At 39.3% G+C, this 22,026-nt stretch overlaps 1 protein-coding gene across 2 annotated transcripts in view; it reads right to left on the bottom strand.

Moving 5' to 3' along the window:
- SMARCA1 (SWI/SNF related, matrix associated, actin dependent regulator of chromatin, subfamily a, member 1) overlaps positions 1-22,026 on the bottom strand; it is a 93,602-nt gene that overhangs the window by 45,059 nt on the left and 26,517 nt on the right. Inside the window, exons 10-17 of one of the 2 annotated variants that reach the window (XM_006862839.1) lie at positions 20,850-20,959; positions 18,602-18,828; positions 17,669-17,790; positions 14,603-14,638; positions 13,374-13,526; positions 11,260-11,392; positions 6,935-7,083; positions 5,160-5,279 (exon numbers count right to left, since the gene is read on the bottom strand). In XM_006862839.1, the coding sequence (XP_006862901.1) occupies positions 5,160-5,279; positions 6,935-7,083; positions 11,260-11,392; positions 13,374-13,526; positions 14,603-14,638; positions 17,669-17,790; positions 18,602-18,828; positions 20,850-20,959 (1,050 nt within the window). The remainder of the gene's footprint in view (positions 1-5,159; positions 5,280-6,934; positions 7,084-11,259; positions 11,393-13,373; positions 13,527-14,602; positions 14,639-17,668; positions 17,791-18,601; positions 18,829-20,849; positions 20,960-22,026) is intronic. The other variant, XM_006862840.1, reaches the window with a different exon arrangement.

The raw sequence follows: 22,026 nt of genomic DNA, 5'->3' as shown, positions 1-22,026 counted from the left end.
GTAGATAAACTAACGTTAGCTAAGACAGCAGGAAGAGTTGCATCAACAGTGATTCTGGTAACTCTGGTAATCGTGTGAGTTAGAAAAGAGGTGAGAGTAAGAACTGAGGCGTACCACTCTGACAGAAGGATGCTACGCAGCCCTGCGAAGCAAGAGAAATGCTTTGATGAGACCTTTTGGGAAGGGAGCTGTGGTAGTGAGAATCAGAAGATTTGGATTTATATCCTGGCTCTGTCACCTGACTAGTTATGTAACTTTGGGGACATGATTGTCTCCATCTGTAAAATGGGAGTAAATACCTTTATTCTGAGGATTAAATATGGTCATATTAGGAAAACATTAGGTAAACTGCCAACAGTGAAATGTAAAGTGTTATTAAGTATCCAAAGCTGAATTAACAATGCTTTGATAACATTACCAAATTTTACCCATTTCAGCTAGAAAATACAACAGTAAGCAGACAGAACTGGTTTTCTAGCTCAGATGATTTTCACTTAGTGCCTTTATAAGAAGTATGCTCATAATAAATATTTGCAGGGTAGATGGACAGATGGATGGGTGAGTGGATGGACAGATAACAGTGACTACATGAATTTGGAAAACAATCTCATGTTGTACATTGCAGCTACTCAACTGTCTATATATGAGATCCCAGAGCATTTCACCATTAATGTCCCAACTCTATTTGGTCTAAGACTTAATAAGGAGGCCTGGGGTGGCGCTGTGGGTCAATGCACTGGACTGCAAAGTCAGTTTGAACCGTAAGGTCAGTGGTTCAAGCTCACTAGTCGCTCCTCGGAAACCTTATACAGGGTCACTATGGGTCAGAACTGACTCGACGGCACTTAACAACAACAAGAGTTTATAAATCTTGGCATCACATTTTATGGGAGTCCTGGTGTGGCACTGTGGGATAAAGCACTGGACCGCAAGCTTGGTTTAAACCACAAGGTTGGCGGTTCACACTTATCAGCTGCTTCTGGGAAATCGTATAAAGGGGTTGCTATGAGTCAGAACCGACTCAATGGCACGTAACAACAAAGATCATATTTTATGAGACCGTGATAAACTGAGATGCTTAAGATGGTGAGAGCTCTACAAACTCACAATGCCTAGAGGAGAAAAAACTTAAAAGAGACACAGTACTGAAAAAGGCCCCCTGGTGATGCAATGCTTAAGCATTCAACTGCCAATGAAAAGGTCAGTGGTTGAAACCCACCAGAAGCTCTGCAGGAGAAAGAGTCTATCTACTTCTATAAAGATGTACAGCCTCGAGACCCCTATGGGGCAGTTCTACTCTGTCCTATAGAATTGCTGTGAGGCGGAATGAACTCTGTAGCACACAACATCATCATACAGAAAAGAAGAGAGTTCTTTGATAGGATTCAAACCAGCGTGAAGAGTTACAGGAAAGTAAGATAATATTCCTCAATGCCATTTAATGAATGGAATATGTGCAAGTCAGCATCAGGGACACAATTCTAAAGACTATCATCTCTCCCCCTCAAGGAGCTCATAAGTCAAATATATTTTCTGAAAACAAGAGAAGACAAAATATTGAAATGTACTATCCTTAGAGGAGTAAGTTCAGAGACTGGGTAAGTATCCTAGATGCTGCTGGTGGGACTTTTTAATTATAAGAAAAGGTCAGAGTAAATGACCTTTAAAGAATCTTCTAACTCTAAGTGTTTAAGTAAAATGAGAAATCTGCAGAGCAGTGAAACAATTTTTGCTTTATTTTTTTTCTCTCACATGGATTAATGTGAAATGAGAGTAGTGGGAAAGTATACAGTAAATAACCAATGTTCTATCTTTCTTGAGTTGATAAAGTAAAGTAATAATAGTTTCAATAGACTTTCCAAAAGTAATGTCATTGGGCACTTTAATATATACGTGTATAAAGGCCCGTTGTTGTAATGAAGTGCCATCAAGATGTTTCCAACTCATAGCTACTCTGTCAATACAATGACTTAATTTACCAGTTATGGCTGAAAAATAATGAGACGACTAGTGTGACAAATCATATATAAAAATCTACTGATGCAAATAATATTCTCTCAGATTCTCAGTTCTCTTCAAAGGATAATTTGAACCTATTTTGAGAATCTAACTGCAAAGATGAAGAGACAGAAATAACATTTGATCTCAGCTTAGCATATTCAGGGGGGAAAAAGTCTGATTTGACAAAACCATTACTGACGAACATTGAGCTCTAAAAATACAAGTCATTATCATTTTCATTATTAAATTTTCTCTACATCTGTGCACCATTATTTTGGTCAAATCAGAAGTTCTATTAGAGATAGACAAGTATTTAGTAAGTTGAATTTCCCTCTGAAGAATGTAAAGCAACTCCAGTGATACTTCGACTCTTCATTGTTGAGTATTTTCCCATTTTACAAAACACTCCTAGTGCCAATAAGCCCTTTAGAAATCAATGTAAAATTATTAAGATTCTTATCACATAATGAGATCTAAGAAACCTATTAGGAAGAGAATTTCCACCCAGTCCAGGTAGGCCAGCACCTCCATCTCATCAGGTAAAATGTATGCAGTTGGGTCAAGGTTACAGATAGAACACCCAGATACAAGCCAATATACTACAATCCATCAGAAGGAATAACAGCAACAAAGCATTATCTGCATACTAATTACAAATGAGTCCCTTCTCATTTTCAGTACAATCAGTACCTAAGAATCAGCTTTTTTTATTTTAATAAAATCCATTTGGGCCAGCATTAAAAAAAATAATAACAGCCTTATGGAACAATTGGAGCAACACAATATATAATAGCAGACTTGGAATGTAATTCAAAAATAAAATCAAGATCTATATGAGAGTCCATGTTAATACCAATAAATAGCTGCAAAAATAAATGGGGAAGCAGAGACAGCTCTTATAGGAAAAGTTCATTTAATAAATGTAGTAGTTAAATGAATAAAATACAAACTAGTCATAAGGCAAAGATGAGCCTAATTCTTGTAGGCAAGGTCCACCCATAGGTGTTAAAATTAGTGGGTTCAAGTTTGAGGGGTACCTCCTTTACAATACATATCCAGTGCAAAGGGAAAAATGGTACCTTTCCAATGGAGAAACCCAGCAAATACCACCTCAACCAAGGGAGCAAGGTTAACATCATGCTGTGGTGGTGAAGGGCCTTCAAGCTGCTTCCGATTCATAGCAGGCCGATGGGTTTGAACTGCTGACCTTGAAGTTAACACTCCAGTGCTAATCCTACAGCGCCCCATCAGCACTCCACTAACGTCACAGATACCCTAAAAGGATGCACTGAGAAGGACAAAGCATCACTTCTGTGGATTTCTTTTGGAGGGCGGGGGGAGAACATAATCTCAAATTATTATGAGAAAACATCTGACAAACCCAAATAAAGAGACAAACTACAAAATACCTGACCAATGTCCTCGTGTGGCACTACAGGATAAACACTAGACCACAACGTCAGTTTGAACCTTAAGGTTGGTGGTTCAAACCCACCAGATGCTCCTTGGGAACCATATACAGGGTTACAATAAGTTAGAACCAACTCGACAATGATTAGCAACAACAACAATTCCTCGAAAGTGCCAAGGTCATTAAAGACAATAAAAGACTGAGGAACCACTCTGGTGATGCAACTGCAAGGTCAGCAGTTCAAATCCACTAGCCGCTCTGCAAGAGAAAGGAGGAGACTTTCTGCTCCCATAAAGATTTACAGCCTAGGAAATTCTACACTGGGTCACTCTGAGTCAGAACTGACTCAATGGCAGTGGGTTTTGGTGTTGGTTAAGGAAACACAACAACAAAAATGCAATGTGGGATCCTGAATTGGGTCCCCTGGAACAACTGAAGAGTGCTGGTGTTGTTGTAGGATAAACACAGGACTGCCTACTGCAAGATAGGCAGTTCAAATGCACCAGGCACTTCACAGGAAAGACATTAGGCTTTTTACTCCCATAAAGATTCACAACTTATACAATGTGGCTATGAGTCAGAACTGACTCAATAGTACCCAACACCACCAAAAAGGGCAATCGGGGAAACTGGCATTAACTCCCTGCATTTGATGACTGGACTATGATTTGGCAGAGGTTGTTAACACTCAAAGAAGCAGAGGAAAGGGTATAGCCAAAATCTGTACTGTTAAGGATAGCCACTGGACTTCGAATCACAAGGTCAGCAGTTCAAGTCTACCAGCCAAAGCTTTCTGTTCCCACAAAGATCTGCAACCTCAGGAAACCTATACACAGGGTCAACATGAGTCGAAACCAACTTGATGACATTTATTAACAACAACAAACTCATGTCAGTCACTTAAAGTTTCTTAAATGACAGCCTTCATTTCCGTTTCAATTAATTCTAAAAATGAATGAAATCTCCATTTTTTTCAATAGATCTTGTGGTCCACACACAAATCACTGAAGAGGCTACAATATACCATGGGGTGGAATCAGCACAATTCTTCTGTCCCTACTATATAAGGGCTTGTCACAAAGTTCTTAGGACATGTAAGTAATACTGTTAGATTCATATTAAGCACTAACAGAATACTAAGTGTGCCAAGAATCATTCTGCTTATTTTATGAATATCAACTCATTTAGTCCTAAAGACAACTCTATGATCTCCAACTACTATGAACTCTAACTACTATAACCCTCCATTAGATAGGTCAGAAAACAGAATTCCCAAGTCACATCATAACTAGTTACAAAGTTGGCTGGGATTTCAATTCCAGTGCAGGAACTCCACCATAATTCTCCACACACTGCTCCTCAATAATAAGATTAGTATTCGTAGCAGCTTATTGTTGTTGTTAAGTGTCGTTGAGTCAGTTCTGACTCATAGCAACCCTGCACAGGGTTTGCAAGTGCGGCTGATAGGTTTGAACCGCCAACCCTGTGGTTAGCAGTCCAGTGCTTATCCAATAGTGCCACATTAGGATTACAGTAGCAGCAGCAGCAACAGCCGCAAAAATGATGATGAGGGTAATCAGAATAATAATATACCAGCAAAATAGACTCAAGATAGCAGGCACTCTTTTGACGTACAACCAATTACATTCTATAGCACACCAAAGCAACAATCAGTGCCAGTGATCCTTACTAACTGCTATGGGGAGGAATGCTAATTTGAGTCTAAAGGTTGAGGATTTAAAGTTACCTTCTGTTTTTCTCTGTAATCTTCTCCTTCAAATTTGTACAAACTTTGCTCAGTGTCCATTCGAAAATTTCTTAAAGACGACTCTCCCATTTTCTGCAAGCGTTCATTCATCTCTGCAGTCTAGAGTTGAATGCATTGAAAATAGCAACTATCAATGAATAGGTTATAAAAAAAATCAGAGTACTCGCTACCTTTTTAAGAGTCAGGTTTTGACATGAAATCAACAGCCTGCTAATTCACAAGGTATGACCACAATGCTAATAGCAAATTTAAGCATCAATGTGATTTGCGCCAAATATTTTAAATATCATTCTAACATTGTCACATCTGAAAAACCCAGTAATTCTTTACTAACATCAAATATCCAGTTCTACTAATATTAAACATGATTCTTCCGGGTCCTGGCACTGGATTGCTAACTCCAAGGTCGGCAGTTCAAACCCACCCGCCACTCCTTAGAAACCCTATGCAGGGTCGCTGTGAGTCAGAAGCCACTCAGTGGCACTTAACAACACCACCAACATCAATATATAGTTCTTAGGCTTTCAAATATTTTCAGCATTGAAGATATAGACATTATAATTTCTGCTGCCTAATTTTAATGGGATCAATAGCTAATGCTATCATAAAGGCACACACATTTTACTTACTGATGATAAAAAACATACTCACACAAGAGTGTTCAAAATTCAGGATATGATCTCAGAAACAAAAATCTTCTGAAAAGGAAAAATTCAACCAATTTACAGGAAATAGAGTGAATGAATAAACACGTTAAAATGCACCATGGGGATGGAATCAGCAAAATCCAAACTATAGGCAACTCTAAATGGAAAACAACCCAGTTTCTTCATCAATTAAATGCTAAAGGAAAGGACACATAAACGGAGAGGGGAGCTACTGAGGAACAGCTGTAGATGGTTTAGCGACCAATTGCCATGCTTGGACCTGGTTTTAATCCTGATTTTTTTTTTTTTTTTAGAAAAGCTGTATTAAAACCTATTTTTGAGACCACTGGAAATTTGAGTACTAAGTAGATAGTTGCTGTTAGTAAAGAATTATTGGGTTTTTCAGGTGTGACAATGCTAGAATGATATGCTTTTTCAATGACAAAGAAAAGAGTCCTTCTATTTTAAAATTACACAATGAAATACCTAGAACGGTAACGTTACTTATGATATGTGCTTCAAAATAATCCAGGAAGGGGAATAATCAATTGAGGACGTGGGTAAGACAGAATTGGTTGGTGGTTGTTGGAACTGGGTGATACTGTGAGGGGGGCTCCGATATTTTAAATCACCCACGATAACTTTTGAATAAGGCAAGTTCAACAGAAAATCCCATGTCTTCTGAAACAAGTTCACTGTACTTTGACAAATAATACTTCAATATTTCATGCAATGTTCACAAAAGATTTTCTGTTAACACAATGTTACCAGTAGATGATTTCTAATCCAGTACAAAAACAGATCATAAAAAATACAGCCTGGATATGTGTTATTAAGCCAAAGACGACTTGGCTTTTAAGTACAGTAAATACTAACTATCTTTTCAAGAAGCATGAGGCACAAGGTTACTCAATTTTCAGTGGTTGATTCTTAGGCTTTCTCACTAAAAACTATATTCCAAAACACCTAAACCACCCCTTGAAAAAGAAACCTATGAATTCTCAAAGAGAATATGAGTCACTTGAAACACATGGTTCAGTACAATGCAAGAATAATAAGCTGATGTTAGCCTGAATGAAATCCATCATGGAACTGAAATTCACTAACCTTCTTTTCCCCTCTTTCCAGAATAGTTGTAATGTCTTCCTCTGTCAGCTCACTTTCTTTAGAAGCAAAAACATGGGTAGCTCCATGCCGGATCATTTGTAACATTTCCTCTTTTGCCAGTTTGTTAGATTGTTGGTCAATGAGTCTTCCTGTCAATACAAATATTAAAATCACATATACTCAATTATATCTTAAAGAAACCATAGTATACTAGTTGTCATCAGGCACTATTCTTGTTTAACTAAACAAAACTTTCTAGAACAGAGATATATAGTAACCTTCAAAGTTACTTTCTTTTCCATAAGCAACTCTACAGGTTTTTCTTCTACCACACTTTGTATTTTAATATTCATTTCCTTCTATAAAACTCAGTTGAAAGCCAATAAGATACAAACATTTTTCAGATCTAATTTCTCTGTATGAAAAGGCACCCTTTAATACAAGAGTAAATCAAAGTGTTGCTATACAACAGGGCTCTGGGATACAGAGATTGAGGCATGGTTTGAATGGGTAAAAGAGGGGAAATATCGGGCTGCGAACCTTAAGGTCAGTGGTTCGAAACTACCAGCCGCTCCGCAGGAGAAAGATGAAGCTTTCTACTCCCGTAAGGATTTACACCCTCGGAAACCCTGTACAGGGTCGCTATGGGTCGGCTCCGACTCGAAGGCACTTAACAACAACAACAATGTTAAGATGCGTGGCTGTCTTTTGAATCTTGGTTTCCCTTGCCTACTGCTGTAAAATAGACACTTGAAGGGGAGAGAAAGAAATAGTCAGAAATATCACCACAGAAAGCTTGTAAGTCCATCTTCAGCCTATAACTGATTGGAATACCTAAAATGGGGCTAGAACTTGCTGAGTGAAGGAGGCTTCCTGCGGAGCCTTTGCATTGCATAAGACCATAGGTGGAATCCGGATCCCCATCCAGAATCTTCTGAGGTGGGAAATTTCCATGTGAAAGGACAAGCAGACCAGCCTAGAGCTGCTAGAAGAACAGAAGATACTTCTTGAAAGAAAGACCAGCAGGAAAAATGAAAAACAATAATGGCAGTCTGACTCACTACTACAAGAACAAGCAAGTTGTTCACCAGGGAGCCATCAAGGCAAGACAGTGGGGTCACCTCAGGGCAAACCCCCTTCCAAGACTAAGACTCAAGGGGAATACACAAACAGGCACGTGGCCTTGCTGGTGACCACGTTGGTCTACCGATAAGGGGAAGTGAGGGGAAAACCGCATTTAAGTTGTGAGCTAAGTCTGACCACATTCAACAGACTCCTGTCCACCTGGAGTGAGACCTGGTTGACCAGCAGTGTGGTGAGACCTAGGGACTCCTGATCCCATGGACAGGGGCATAGCCATAGAGGGCTAGAGCGGACAGTGAATTATCCAGCTGATATGAAGTGAGGGGAGATGCACAAGAACACCAATACTGCAGATAGCACCCATTTGACCTGGCTTCAATAGCTGGATGATGAGAACTCAACTAGAGGAAGAAAGAAGAGGAAAAAAAGAGTACTTCACTCCAATTTGATGAACTTGACCTATACTTATGGATGTAGTAGCTCAAAAGAGGGAACGAATCTTTACAGCAAGGATCATTCCCACGCCCTTGGTACACAATGAAACGAAATACGATAGGACAAGTGTAAAGCTGATGCTCTCCCGTATCCCGTATAAACTATCACCCAATTCACAATAAAAACTTTGAAAAAAAAAAAAAGTGTTGCTACAAAACCATAGAAACTTTTATGAAGCAGAAATATCAAAAATGTGAAGCTATTATTTCTCAGCAGATCCTCCTCCCTCCACGTAGGTCTAACAAGATGAACTGACACACTGGCTCAAACACATGAACGCCTGGGAGACTGGTACAGACCTAGGAAGGATTTTGTTCTGTTATACGGAAGGTCACACAGTGAGTTCGAATCAACTCAACAACACCTAACAACAACAGATCTCCACACTTTTGAAGGCAGTGTTTCCATTGCTCTAGGTCTTCCCCAAAGAATTCTGTGCTGTTTGATTTATGTCATATCAAAGGTTTGGCATCTTTGAGGTTGGGCATCTTTGAGGATCTCAAATTGTGTTTCTTAAAAAGATGTCTGAAGAGGCAGGGTAAGGGTTGTAGAGATACCCAGTACAATTCTCCTAGGCCACCCCTTGCTACCCTCTCCAAGAATGAACAAGTATGTTGTCATGATGGGAAAAATTTCCTCGATGGAACTTTCCTGATTAATGAAGTTTTCCATTTTCTTAAAACATTTCAAAAAAAGTGCCCATGATCATCCAGCATCCTTTGAAGATGACTATCAATATGATCCCTTTAGAATCCCAAAACACAGTCACCATAACCTTCTGCTTGAATTGAACTGGCCCAGCAGATCCTCACAGAAGCCACTGTTTTGATTGGACTTTGCTGTCTGGATCATACTGGTAAATTCATTCCATAAAATCATCTTTATTAGCTTCAATCTTGCTTCAAACACTGATGGAAAGACCAGCTCTTAAAGCTAGCTGATCTTCGTGCAACGCTTTTGGCACCCACTAAGCAGAAAGATTGCTGAGGCCAAGATGTTTGCTTAAAATTGGAAATGCTGAACCATATGAGCTGTCCACTTCAGAAACTATCGATGGTAATTCTATGGTTTTCTTGCAGCAGTTTCTGGACTTCAGCCAGTGTTTTCACTCATCTGTGAGGTCTTCCCAACTGCACTGAAACACTTGATCCATTTACCAACTGCTTTCTGTTGGGCAGCATTCCCTTGAACTTGCCGCAAAGCTTCAATGATTTGGGAAGAGGTCCACATGAATTTTGTTAAAAATTTGTTATGAGCCCTGACCTCAAAATCATGTTTTTCCATGGCACAAGAAGTATCCTTGTTTTGAAGGTACTCTACAGAGACTTGGAAAAGGTATACTGGGACGTTATCTACAGCCATCACTGATGGCAGAGGCATGTTTATTTATACGTGTTTTCTTTATAATAAACCTATGTGTGTATGAACTGGAACGCTAGCAGGAAGACTTTCTGACTTACCCTTGTATATATAAAATTTTTCAACTAGATATTTTATCTGCTTCATAACAGCAGATACTTTAAAAGTAACGTTTTATTTTGATATAATTTTAACTTGACAAAAAATTTGAAAGAATAAAATGTTAACTACTGTAGCTTCTTTACATTTTGTCATTATTGCTCTATCATTCTTTGTCCCTCTCTCATTTTCATTCTTAAAACCATCTGCCACTGAGTTGCCTCTGACCATGGTGAGCCCATGTGTGTCAGAGTGAAACTGGGCTCCAGAGGGTTTTCAATGGCTGGTTTTCTAAAGTAGTTCACCAGGCCTTTCTCCCAAGGTGCCTCTGGGAGAACACAGACTTGTTTTCTGTTAGCAGCAAGTTAATGGTTTTTACCACCAGGGACTCCTTACCCTTTTGAGAAAAAGTTTACAGATATTATCTCTTTTATCTATGAATACCTGAGTGGGTACTTCCTAAAAGCAAAGATATGTTAAATACAGTATAGTTAACAAATTTAACCAATTAAAAAATTCTGATTTATAGTGCACGTTTTTAATTCTATCCATTTTTCCAGTAATGTCCTTCTTACCTACCACTTCCTTCACCCTCACATTAGGTTGAGAAGCTAATCCAAGACTGTGTATTGCATCTGACTGTGAAATAGATCAACTACTGACATTCAACTACAAGCTGCTGCTGTTGTTAAGTGCCATTGAGTCGGTTCTGACTCATAGAGACCCTGTATAGGGTTTGTTCTGACCCATAGAGACCCTGTATAGGGTTTCTAAGGAGCAGCTAGTAAGCTTGAACCACCAACCTTGCAGTTTAAACAGCTTTGCAGTCTGGCGCATTAACCCACAGCGCCACACCAGGGACTCCCAACTATAAGCTGGTTGGTGGTGTTTATGTGCCATGGAGTCGATTCTGACTCATAGCAACCCTGTACAAGGTTTCCAAGGCTGTAAATCTTTATGAGAGCAGAAAGCCTCATCTTTCTCGTGCGGAACAGCTGGTAGTTTCGAACTACTGACATTAAGGTTCACAGCCCGATTCGTAATCGCTACATTATGCTACCAGAGCTCCTTAATTATACGCTAGAGATGCTCAAATAACTACTTAATACGTTAAATGCAATGGTTTAAGGCAGAAGGCTTTCAGTAATTAGAATTTTTTCAAGAGACTTTTTCTGCTCACAAGATTTGCAAATTAGGTCATCAACCTTTATTAAAGGTAACCTTCTTTGAAGAAAACCACAGGCATTTTTGGTAAAAGTCTTCCCATTAACTTTATGCAAATCAATTACCTTGTTGTATCACAATTGAGTCAAGTCTCAGTTTGATCTCCGCTCTTTCTACGATTCTTTCTTCAACAGTGTTATCAGTGATGAGACGAAACACACGCACTGGCTTCCTCTGACCAATACGATGTGCTCGATCCTAGTAGGGAAAAAAAAATCCTAAGATTAGATATTGGATAGCCGTGGATAAAATTGACACAGTATAGGTAGGCTACAAAACCTCTGCAAACAAAATTTGTTGTTTACCACCACCTATGACTTTTGAAAGGGATGAAGATGAACATTAAGAATATCCAGAGACTTCTGGGAACAGAGAAATTTGCAAATAATTACGCAAAACCATTCATTGGAAACACCTAGAAGGACAAACGGCAAAGCCCCTTTAAGAGGAGGACGAGAAGGAGCTGAAAGCCTCTGGATTAAGTTATTAAGTAACCTGTGCCACTAACTACTAAATCTTCCAAACTAGCAAGGAGTTTTATGAGGGGCAAGTAGTTAAGAGAGGTTGCCATGGTGGCAGAAATCTGCTTTATCTCCTCCTTCATCAAACAGTTCTTTCTGCTTACTGAGGCACAGCAGAGGTTATGTAGTAAAGTACCTCAAAATTAATGCGCTAAGACTCTAACTAACTAGCTAGAGGCCGAGAACTGGTTCTGGGATTTAGAGATGGGAAAAGGACAGGTGGTTTTCAATTCTTTTCTTCATTTTTTGGTGCTGAAAATATACCCAACAAAACATGCCAACCCTCCAATATCTAGCTGTGGGATGCAGTCACACAACCATTCCATCCTTTTCCAAATGGTCCCCACCACTGCTCCTTAGGCAAACACTCCCCTTTTCTCCTGGCCACTACTAAGAATTTGTGGTTTCTCTAGACATGCTTATTTCATACAGATGAGATCATACTAATTTCACTCAGCATGCTTTCAAGGTTCAAACCGCTAGAGCAAAGAGGTAAGGGGGGGGGGGTGAGGTAGAGAGAGCAAATCAAAGAAACAAGGTTAGAAGCAAGGTTCACAATAATCTTGTCCTACATATAAAAGCACAAGTGCCCAGCCCAGTGACCAAGTTTCTACATGACTATAACACTCTAAACACATTTTGAAATGTCCAACTCAAACCAGTAAATCCTGAAACATCAGCTGTCTTTCAATACTTTCAAGTAATGCTATAACTCTACCACACTCCATGAACACTACAATGTAATGAGACTTACTTCTTGTTGTTGTTGCTAAGTACTGTCGAGTGGATTCCAACTCATAGCGGCCCTGTGTAGGGTTTCCAAGGAGCAACTGTTGAGTTTGAACCGCTGACCTTGTGTTCGAACAGACCTTGCGGTTCTGTGCTTCATCCTACAGCGCCACACCAGGACCCCTACTCTTACTTAGTCACATGAAACAGGCAGTTCAGTCTCATGTGCCAAAGTCATAGTCCCATCTGGTCTTGGTTTTTGATTGCATAGTTATTTTGCATCTTTTAAGTTCTGATATTCTTCTATCTTAAAATACGAGTCACATTGTGAAAAGCTGTATCGTTGTAGTTCAAGAAATGACATGGAACTATCAAAGAGGTCATGTCATGGTGAAAGGAAGATAAATGGCACCACAGAATGGTTTTTAAAACAAGGGCTCAGGGGAGAGATGAGGTCATTTCTAGCGGTGTCCTTAAGTAGCAAATGTCTTACTGGAATATACTTTCTTACCTTTTACCTCCTTTTCCCAACTGTTTTATCATAAAAGTTACAATTTCAACCCCTCTCAATTTCAGTACCAAGTGAATTCACAGTGAATTCTTTTCATTAAAACAAACGTCCTCTTTATGCTTCAGGAAAGAAGACTGGACATTTCTGTTTCATGATAAAAGTCGAACTATCACACAAAAGCCACATCGTTAAGAGTTGGGATTTGGTTTTATTTTTTGTTGTGTGTTTACATTTCATTTGTTTGTTTGGTCTTACGATTGATTAACACAGCAAGTTTTGTTTTCCAGGATAATCTGCTTTAAAAACAAACTCTCCCCCACAATTCTTGCCATTTGATCTTAAATTGCTTCTGGGCAGTGTACATAACAATAGCACCTGGAGCTGAGATCAATTTCTGACATCTTTAAAGATTACTAACCATAGCTTGTAGATCAACCTGTGGATTCCAGTCTGAATCGTACAGTATAACCACATCAGCACTGGCCAAGTTAATTCCAAGCCCTCCAGCCCTGGTACTCAGCATGAAGACGAATTTGCTACTGTCAGGAGCATTAAAGGCATCTATTGCATCCTTTTTTTTAATTGCCAGAGGGAATAGGAGAAAAACAGAGAAAAATCAAATTATATTATTAGAATCCTTAAGAAACCAATGAAAAACTGAAACTTGCATACTCAAAGCCCCACTTTAGAACACAATCTTTCATCTTCAAAAACACTGAAGCATCTACTATACAGTGTAAATTACTGTAGAAGACATGTTACATAAAGCTTCTAACTTTAAAAGTTCATTTCAATAGAGACAAACTTAGAACTATCACATAGACAGATTTAACTAAGCAAATAACAAATCACTTATTTCAAAACAATAAGAGTCAAAACTTTTAGTTAGATGAGAGTTGAAATGTATCTTGGAGGGGAAGATGTCAGGAATCTCTACTTTACTCCCAATTAGTTTATGGAGACTTAATAAAGAAGGCGCAGTTTAGACGAACGACCAAGAGAGAAAAAAAAGGTTTTAGAAATGGGAAGGAGAATAAGTCAGCATGTGAGATCAAAAGGACTAAGTTTAGAAGAGTTGAGAACGAATCATTTAGTTGAAACAAAATGGTTGTGATTTTTTAAATGTAAAACTGATCTGCTTTGTAAAACCTTCATTCAATCTACAACACAAAGTTTTTTTTTTAGACTGGAAAAGAGAGTAACAGTTAAAGGGAAAGATTACAGCATTGTGTAAACAGCACACAGATAAGAGGAAAATGAAGACGACCCAAGAATACTGAATGCATCTTCAAAAATAACGGAATGTTAATATCCTAGCTATGTAAGGATCTCATACAAATTAATCAGACAACACTAAGAACCCCAACAGAAAAATGAGAAAGCAAAAAATAAAGAAAACTCCACAGAATCACACAAATGGCTAATAAACATAAAAATAATGCTCAATCTCACTCATAATCAAATAAATGTAAATTAAAAACAAAAATACCATTTTTTGAAGATTAAAAAAAAAATGATAATACTCAATGTTGACGAGGGGGCGGTGAGACGGGTACGCTCATCTACGGCTGCTGGGAGTGTAAATAGGACAAACTTTCTGGAAAGCAATTTGGCAATATGCATCAAGAGCCTTAAAAGTGTTCATACCCTTTGACCCAGTAATTCCACTTCTAGGAACTTATCCTAAGGAAACAATCAGAGATGTGCACAAAGATTTATGATCAGGACTTTCATTTTAGCATTATTACATTCGTGAACAACTGCAAACAACCCAAATGATCAACAATTGGGGGATACATTTTACATCTACAGGATAAGCTTTTACACTAAAATTCTTTTCACAATAACTTCTTTTTATTGACACAGGGAAATTATGAGTAAAACCTCACAAGGTACTGAACTCGTCATATAGCACATTATCAACTACTTAGATCTATATGCATTAAAAAGATTGGCAGCAAATATTTTTCTAAATTTTCTTCAACAACCATGAATCAGTTTTTTTATAATCACAAAAGACAATGCATTTTTGTTTTCTGTTTTCAAATGAGTAGAACCCGGTAGTTTAAACCTGCCATGGCTCTATGGGAGCAACGATCTGGTGAGCTGCTCCCATAAAGGTTACTGCTATGCAGTGCCATCGAGTCAGTTCTGACAGCAACCCTGTACAGGGTTTCCAAGGAACAGCTGGAGGTTTGAACCACCAACCTTGTGGTTAGCGGTCCAGTGCATATCCTACAGATCTATAGCAGTACTCCCCCGGAAAAGTGTCAGGCTAGGAAACCCTAAGAGGCAATTTTAGGGTCACTATGCATTGGAATCAACTCGACAGAACACAACAACAAATGAGTTGCCAGCGTGGTCCAAAGTTGCAGGCAGAGAAGATGACTCGCTCCAGCAGTCAGCATAGCACGCAGAAAAGCAGTACAGAAAGCAGCGTGGTGCAGAGAAAACAGTAAAAGGTTTTCAATACAACCTGGGCTTGAATCACAACTCCACTATTTACTGTGTCGGTGATTCAGAGCAAGTATTTCCTTCTTGGAGGCACAGTTTCAAACAGAGGAAATTGTCCCAGTACTTTCTCTGGTTGCTGGGACAGTCGCATTGAATCCAATCAGTTGCTTAGCTCATAGTTAGGTACTGGACTATTGGTTCCTTTCTCTACAATAGGAACCCTGGTGGTGCTATGTGTTAAGTGTTGGGCAGCTAACTGCAAAGTCGGCACCCATAAAGGTTTACGGTCTTGTGGGGCTGCTATGAGTCACCACCAATAGCAATGGTTGTTTTCTCTACAGGAGATGTGGAGGCCAGTTAAATGAAGGTTACACGAATCGGAGTCAGAGACTTAACTAGCTGAGTCCACCCATAATGCAGAGTAAATGTGTGAGCAACTGACAAAACACAGTGTATGGAGAGCTGGTCAACTATTAGAATAAGAAATCAAATGTAGTTGTCTACTCGTGGGGATAAAAGATGAAATGAGGGTGTGGATGATGACATAATGGGAATGCTGAGCATTTCTAAGAAAAAAATGAACCGCTCCAAGTATGCCATATAAAAGTCAATAGAGTTAACTTAGCACCTCTGAAGGGAGACCACTATGTGAAATTTTAAACGCCAGAATCATCTGGGCTGAAAGTCCACATTGTTAAAGAGACCAGTAAGCTCTGCAATTTGGCTACTTGAGGTCACTCAATATGGATTCAGAGAATAAATTAGCATAACTCCAGCAGAACAAATAAAAAACGACCACATAGGGAACTGTGTAAGCTTTCAAATGTGCCCGTATCTGTAATCATTGTCACCACAGTCGTTTCCCCATAGTGGGTTATCAGTAAAGGCCTACTAGGGAAAAGGCCTGCATGCCTGCTGTGGACCCTTATCCTCTACTGAGCAGGTTTCAGTAAAGAAGTGCCACAGAGGGCCCCTGGGAGCTAAGGAAGGAGAAAGACGCGTGCTAAGAATCCTTGTCGCCCCCAAAGCTGAGAGATAAAACACCCTGGTGCAATTTCAAGCCATGCAGTAGGCACTGTACTACAGTTTAAGAACTGTATTCCTACCTAATATACCCACTGATCCTCACATTATTGAAAAGGTGCATACATATTAATGTTATCCCCGCAATACAATTAAAGGTACTGAGGATCCAAGAATTCAAATGGCTTGCATACGTCACAAAGTAGGAGAGTTGGTACTCAAATTCAGTTCTTCTGAAACCTAGCTCAGTGCATTTTCTACTACACCATATTATCATAAGCTCTACCCAGAGCATGAGTATAGAATGAAGACAGAAGCCAAGACAGAACCTGACACACAGAAAATGGAAAATAAATAGCAGAACATTCAAAACAAAACCGTTTAAATGTCTTCAAGGGTCTAAAATCCATTCGCTGTATGACATTCATGAGAAAGAATCTAAAGATCTGTGTTGTTGTTAACTGCCATTGAGTCGGTTCCAACCCATAGCGACCCTGTATAGGGTTTCCGAGGAGCAACCGGTGAGCTTGAACCGACGACCTTGCAGTTCAAATGACTTTGCAGTCTGGCACATTAACCCACAGCGCCACACCAGGAACTCCAAAGATCTGTAGGAATCACTAATTTGGATACAAGTAATGGTTGCTAGAGGTATGCTTATTCATCAGACTAAGTGACCCACAACTGCACACCTAGCTTTTCGTGTTCCAAGTTCTAAATTCATGCTAAGCATGACTACTTATGTTACCTTATTTAATTTTTGCAAAACTGCTGTAAGATCAAGATTTTCCCCTTGACAAATGACTACTACGTTTTGTGTGTCTTTAGGGTTGCCCACAAACTGGCAAAATTTCAACTGTGAAACTCCCCAAGAATGGTGAGGGTCTACTGAAGGAGTCAAGTCAAGAGAAGAACAGAGCCCAGAACCAGAGGGTAGAGAGTAAGATGAGAAATTATTAGTAATCCAAAAGGTCAGAAAAAGCATGGTTAGAGAAAAGCATGTACTAGCGCAGCGTCCTCTGGATAAATGAGGATATCTTTGAAGGTCCTAGAAAGGATAATCTGTATAGAGTTGGTGGAATGCAAGCCAAACTGAAGATCTAAGAGAAAGAGATGGTAGTGAGAAAAATCAATGCTCTAAGCTAAAGAAAAGGCAAAAGTTCAAAACTACCTACGAACAACACTGCTTAACTGAACTTGGATTTTTCAAGTCTTGTTTTATTTTCTACACCTCACCTCTCTTTCTTCATGTGGGGTTTGTCCATCTAGTCGACAATACTCATAACCACGCCACATACAATAATCCTCCAAAATGTCCAGTAAGCGAGTCATCTGGCTAAATATGAGAACCCTTGAACCTGAAACAGTCCACCAGAAATTTAAAAAAATTTTATACAACTTATGTAAAACGAACTTGAAAGTTAAAAAAATACATATATTGAGATAATTTTTAAGTTGGCCTCAACCCTGTCCTGTCCTAAGAATAAGCAACTGCAAGTCTCAACTAGTCTCTCATCCTCAAAAGATCCCCCACAATGCTGCCAGAGTTCTCTTCCTTACAACTTCACTAGCGTCACTCTCCACAGCCAGATCTTCAGTGACTCCTGTCCCATCCTCCAAACCTACTGCAAACTTCTTTCAGCTTGCTTTACAAGGTCTTGACATCAATTAGTCCATTCACATCTCCCCAATCCATCAGGAGCCCTTCTATCCCAACTGCCCTAAATTTCTCCATTTCTTTATTTACACTTCTGATTCTTTGCCCTGGAAAACTCTTCCCCTCCTTTGTCAAATGGTTTATTCTTACACATTGTCCAGTGCCCACCTCTGATGTCATCTCTGAGGCATCCCCCACGCCCAGTTTCTCAGCATTTTGCACATACCTCTACCAGAACACCTATCACAACGAACGGCAAGCTTTTTTTTTTTTTTTTTTTTTTACAGGTCTGTCCTCACTCTACTGTGAGCTTCTTTCTCCAAGGCAAAGATTGTTGTCTTAATCATCTTTGTACACCAGCCCCAAGGAGAATTTCTGGTAAATAGTGAGTACTCAATAATGTTTGCTGAATAAATGTCTAAATGAATGATGAGTGGATATGGAGAATTTTACTCAGCCATAAGTCAGTACTATTAACTTATTACATGTCAATTCTTAAAAAAATTACTCACCCTGTTCTTTGAGTTTGGCCAACAATTTATCCAGAACTACCATTTTACCACTGTTGATGACAATGTGCTCATCGGTGGTATAAGGTGGACCAGGCTCGGCGCCATCAAACAGATACGGATGATTACAACACTTTCGAAGTTGCATCAGAATGTTTAAGAGTCGCATCTTATCCATCTTGCCAGCAGAATTTAGAACATCAATATCTTTCATCAGGATTTTGGTATACCTAAAAATGAAAACCAGAAATAACCATCAGCTATTAAAACGGTCAATGTCATAAAAGAAGATCTCATTGAAAGATGAACAGCAAGATCAGATTTGAGACTACAGTTGACTTGAGCCCAGGTTAGGAGCACTGACCTCCCTCACAGTTAAACATCCACATAAAATTTACAGTTGACCCTTAAACTTCACAGGTTCGAACCTCCTGTTGGCATTCCACTGAGCTCGAGTGTCATGAGTATCCACTTAAATGCCGTGTGATGCTAATCATTGCTAAGAGAGTTCGCACCTCCAGCTCATCTCTCTGGTATAGAGACTGAACTGCTCACGCAAAACTTACGCAGATAAAACACCTAAGCTCACAACACAACAGTAACAGGAAAAAAGTGGGCCCCACAGTCAAACCACGTTACTCAAGGGTCCACGGTAAATCTCAAAAAACAAAAAAAACAAAAAAGCAAAAACAAAAAAACCAGTAAATATTTTATCATTTTAACTTGGATGTTGCTTGTTTCCGCAAGCTGTATCAATTATTAGATATTACCATCAGTTAATAATTACATACAACTCATATATATGCTGATAGTTAGCATTCATCTTTTATCTGAGCTAAAAATAATCCCAATTTCTTATGCCTGTCTTCATAGGTCATTTTTTCTGATCCTACAAGCAATAACTCATTCTCTTTCCTAGACCTTCACCCAAGCAAAAATTGGCCTACATATATACCTGAAAACTAATAACAATCTGGTGTGACACTGTAGGATAAGCACTGGATTGTTAACCAAAAAGCTGACGGTTCAAACCTACCAGTCATCCCTTGGAAATGTTATACAGGGTCACTATGAGTTAGAACCAATTCAACTGCACTTACCAACAATTATAGTAATAGCCAAGATGTACTAAGTCTAAATGCTTTATATGATTTACCTCATTAAATTATCAAAACTGTGAGATATGTACAAGAATCATTCCCATTTTACAGATGGAGATTCAGGCAGCTAAGTGAAGTTAAAGGAGCCCTGGTAGTGTAGCGGTTATGCATTGGACTGCTAACCAAAAGGTCAGCAGTTCAAATATACCAGCCATTCCAAGGGAGAAAGGTGAGGCTTCCTACTCCTGTAAAGATTTACAGCCTTGGACACCCTACGCAGGGACGCTGTGAATTGGAAGCGACTCTACGGCACAGCACCTCCACTAAATGAAGTTAACTGAGGTGTGGTACAGGAACTGCAAGGTCGGCAGTTCAAAACCACCAGCTGCTCCTTGGGAACCCTATACAGGGGTGCTATGAGTTGGAAGCGATGCAACAGCACTTAGCTAGTTAAGTTAAGCAACTTACTCAAGGACACAGTAAAGGGAAAAGCCAGCATTTGATCTTATGTCTGAATCAAAAAATGAACTCTAGACCTCTTCTCTGTACTGGCTTCTACTACAGAGGAATCATTAGAAATTCTATAACTGGTCTAATTTATACACGCACTATTTTTAGCTCCTTCTATCAGCATTACCTTATATTAACATGTCCAATTTATGACTTCTTGTGACTCGCCACATCATTTTTGGCTTTATCTACAGTTATCAAACCATTCCAGCATCTATTTTTGTAATAACCACACTGACAGCTTCATTCATATTACCATCATGGTCTTCACTGATGAAAAAGGCAAGAATAACTAATGAAAGTGCCAGGCACATCATTCCCTTTAATCCTGATGTCATCCTCATAAGGTTAAGTATTATTATTCCCATTTTACAGAAGTGAAGCAGAGGCCACATAACCTTTCCAAGCTAAAATAGCTATTAAGACGCAAAGCACAAACAAGATTCAAACATACATCTGGAACATGCACACTCTTGCCCAAAACCTAAATACTTAGCACTTTTCTACTAAAATATCTGAACTACTTAATTTGCCATTTAAATGTAAAATGTACTTTTTGAAATAAAAGCATAGCTGAACTGTTCTAACTTTTAATAAATCCTTATATGCAAATAAGTGTTCATGGAAATAAAATAGCTTACCACTCTCGCTGCATCTTACTGAGTCCCAAGGAAATCTTTATTTCCTTTTTAGGAGGCAGGCTCTTCTCGACATCAGTTTTTATACGTCGTAACAAAAATGGTTTTAAAACCTAAAAAAAAAAAAACCATTTATACAGAAATCTATAAAAGATTTAATATTAGGAACCATGTATTTATTAACAACACTGTAATGTGAAATTTAGGAGCCCTGGTAGCGCAGTGGTTAAAGCACTCAAGTGCTAACTGAAAGGTCGGCGGTTTGAACCCACCAGTCACTCTGTGGGAAAAATATGTGGCAGTCGACTTCAATAAAGATGCACAACCTTTGAAAGGTCTGAACTCTCCTCCAGACTCACTATGAGTAGGAATCCACTCAACAGCAATGGTGAAATTTACTTCTCATTACACAGCCTGATAAAGAGTACCAACACCAGTTGCCAACTTTGTCAGGAAAGAACAAAATAATGGCCTATTGGTGGTGGTGTTAACTGCCATTGTATTGGTTTCCAACTCGTAACCACCCTGCATAGGGGCGCCAAGGCTGCAAATCTTTATGGGAGCAGAAAGCCTGCTCTTTCTTCTGCAAAGCAGCTAATGGGTTTGAACTAACAATCTTATCGATTGCAGTCAAGTGCTTATAATACAGTGCCACCAGTGCTCCCAATGACCTATTTTGAAAATCAGAATAGCAAACCCAAGCCATTGCTGTCAAGACAATTTCAACTGCTAGCAAGACTATAGGGCAGAGTAGAACAGCCCCCATAGGATCCTCAAGGGTGCAAGACTGTATGGAAGCAGACTACCACATTTCCCCTTCAAGGAGAAGCTGCTGTGCTCTAACCACCGATCTGTCTGTTGTTAGTGGAGTAGTTAAAGCACTGGGCCACCAGGTTTCTTGCATATGAGAATGTTATATTGTTAACAGCCATCAGGTAGGTTCTGACTCACAATGACCCTGTACAGGGTTTCCAAGGTGTGGTTGGTGAGCTTGAGCCACCGACTTTGCAGCTCAATGCAACTTTGCAGTCTAACATCACACACACCATGAGAGTTGTTGTTTGTTGTTGTTATGTGCCTTCGAGTCGGTTCCGACCATAGCGACCCTGTATAGGGTTTCCGAGGGTGTAAATCTTTATGGGAGTAGAAAGCCTCATCTTTCTCCCGCGGAGCAGCTGGT

The sequence above is a fragment of the Chrysochloris asiatica genome, unplaced genomic scaffold, assembly GCF_000296735.1.
Source record: "Chrysochloris asiatica unplaced genomic scaffold, ChrAsi1.0 scaffold00051, whole genome shotgun sequence".
NCBI classification, from domain to species: Eukaryota; Metazoa; Chordata; class Mammalia; order Afrosoricida; family Chrysochloridae; genus Chrysochloris; species Chrysochloris asiatica.
Note: the sequence above shows the minus strand (reverse complement) of the source record. Positions and strands in the feature narration are given on the sequence as shown.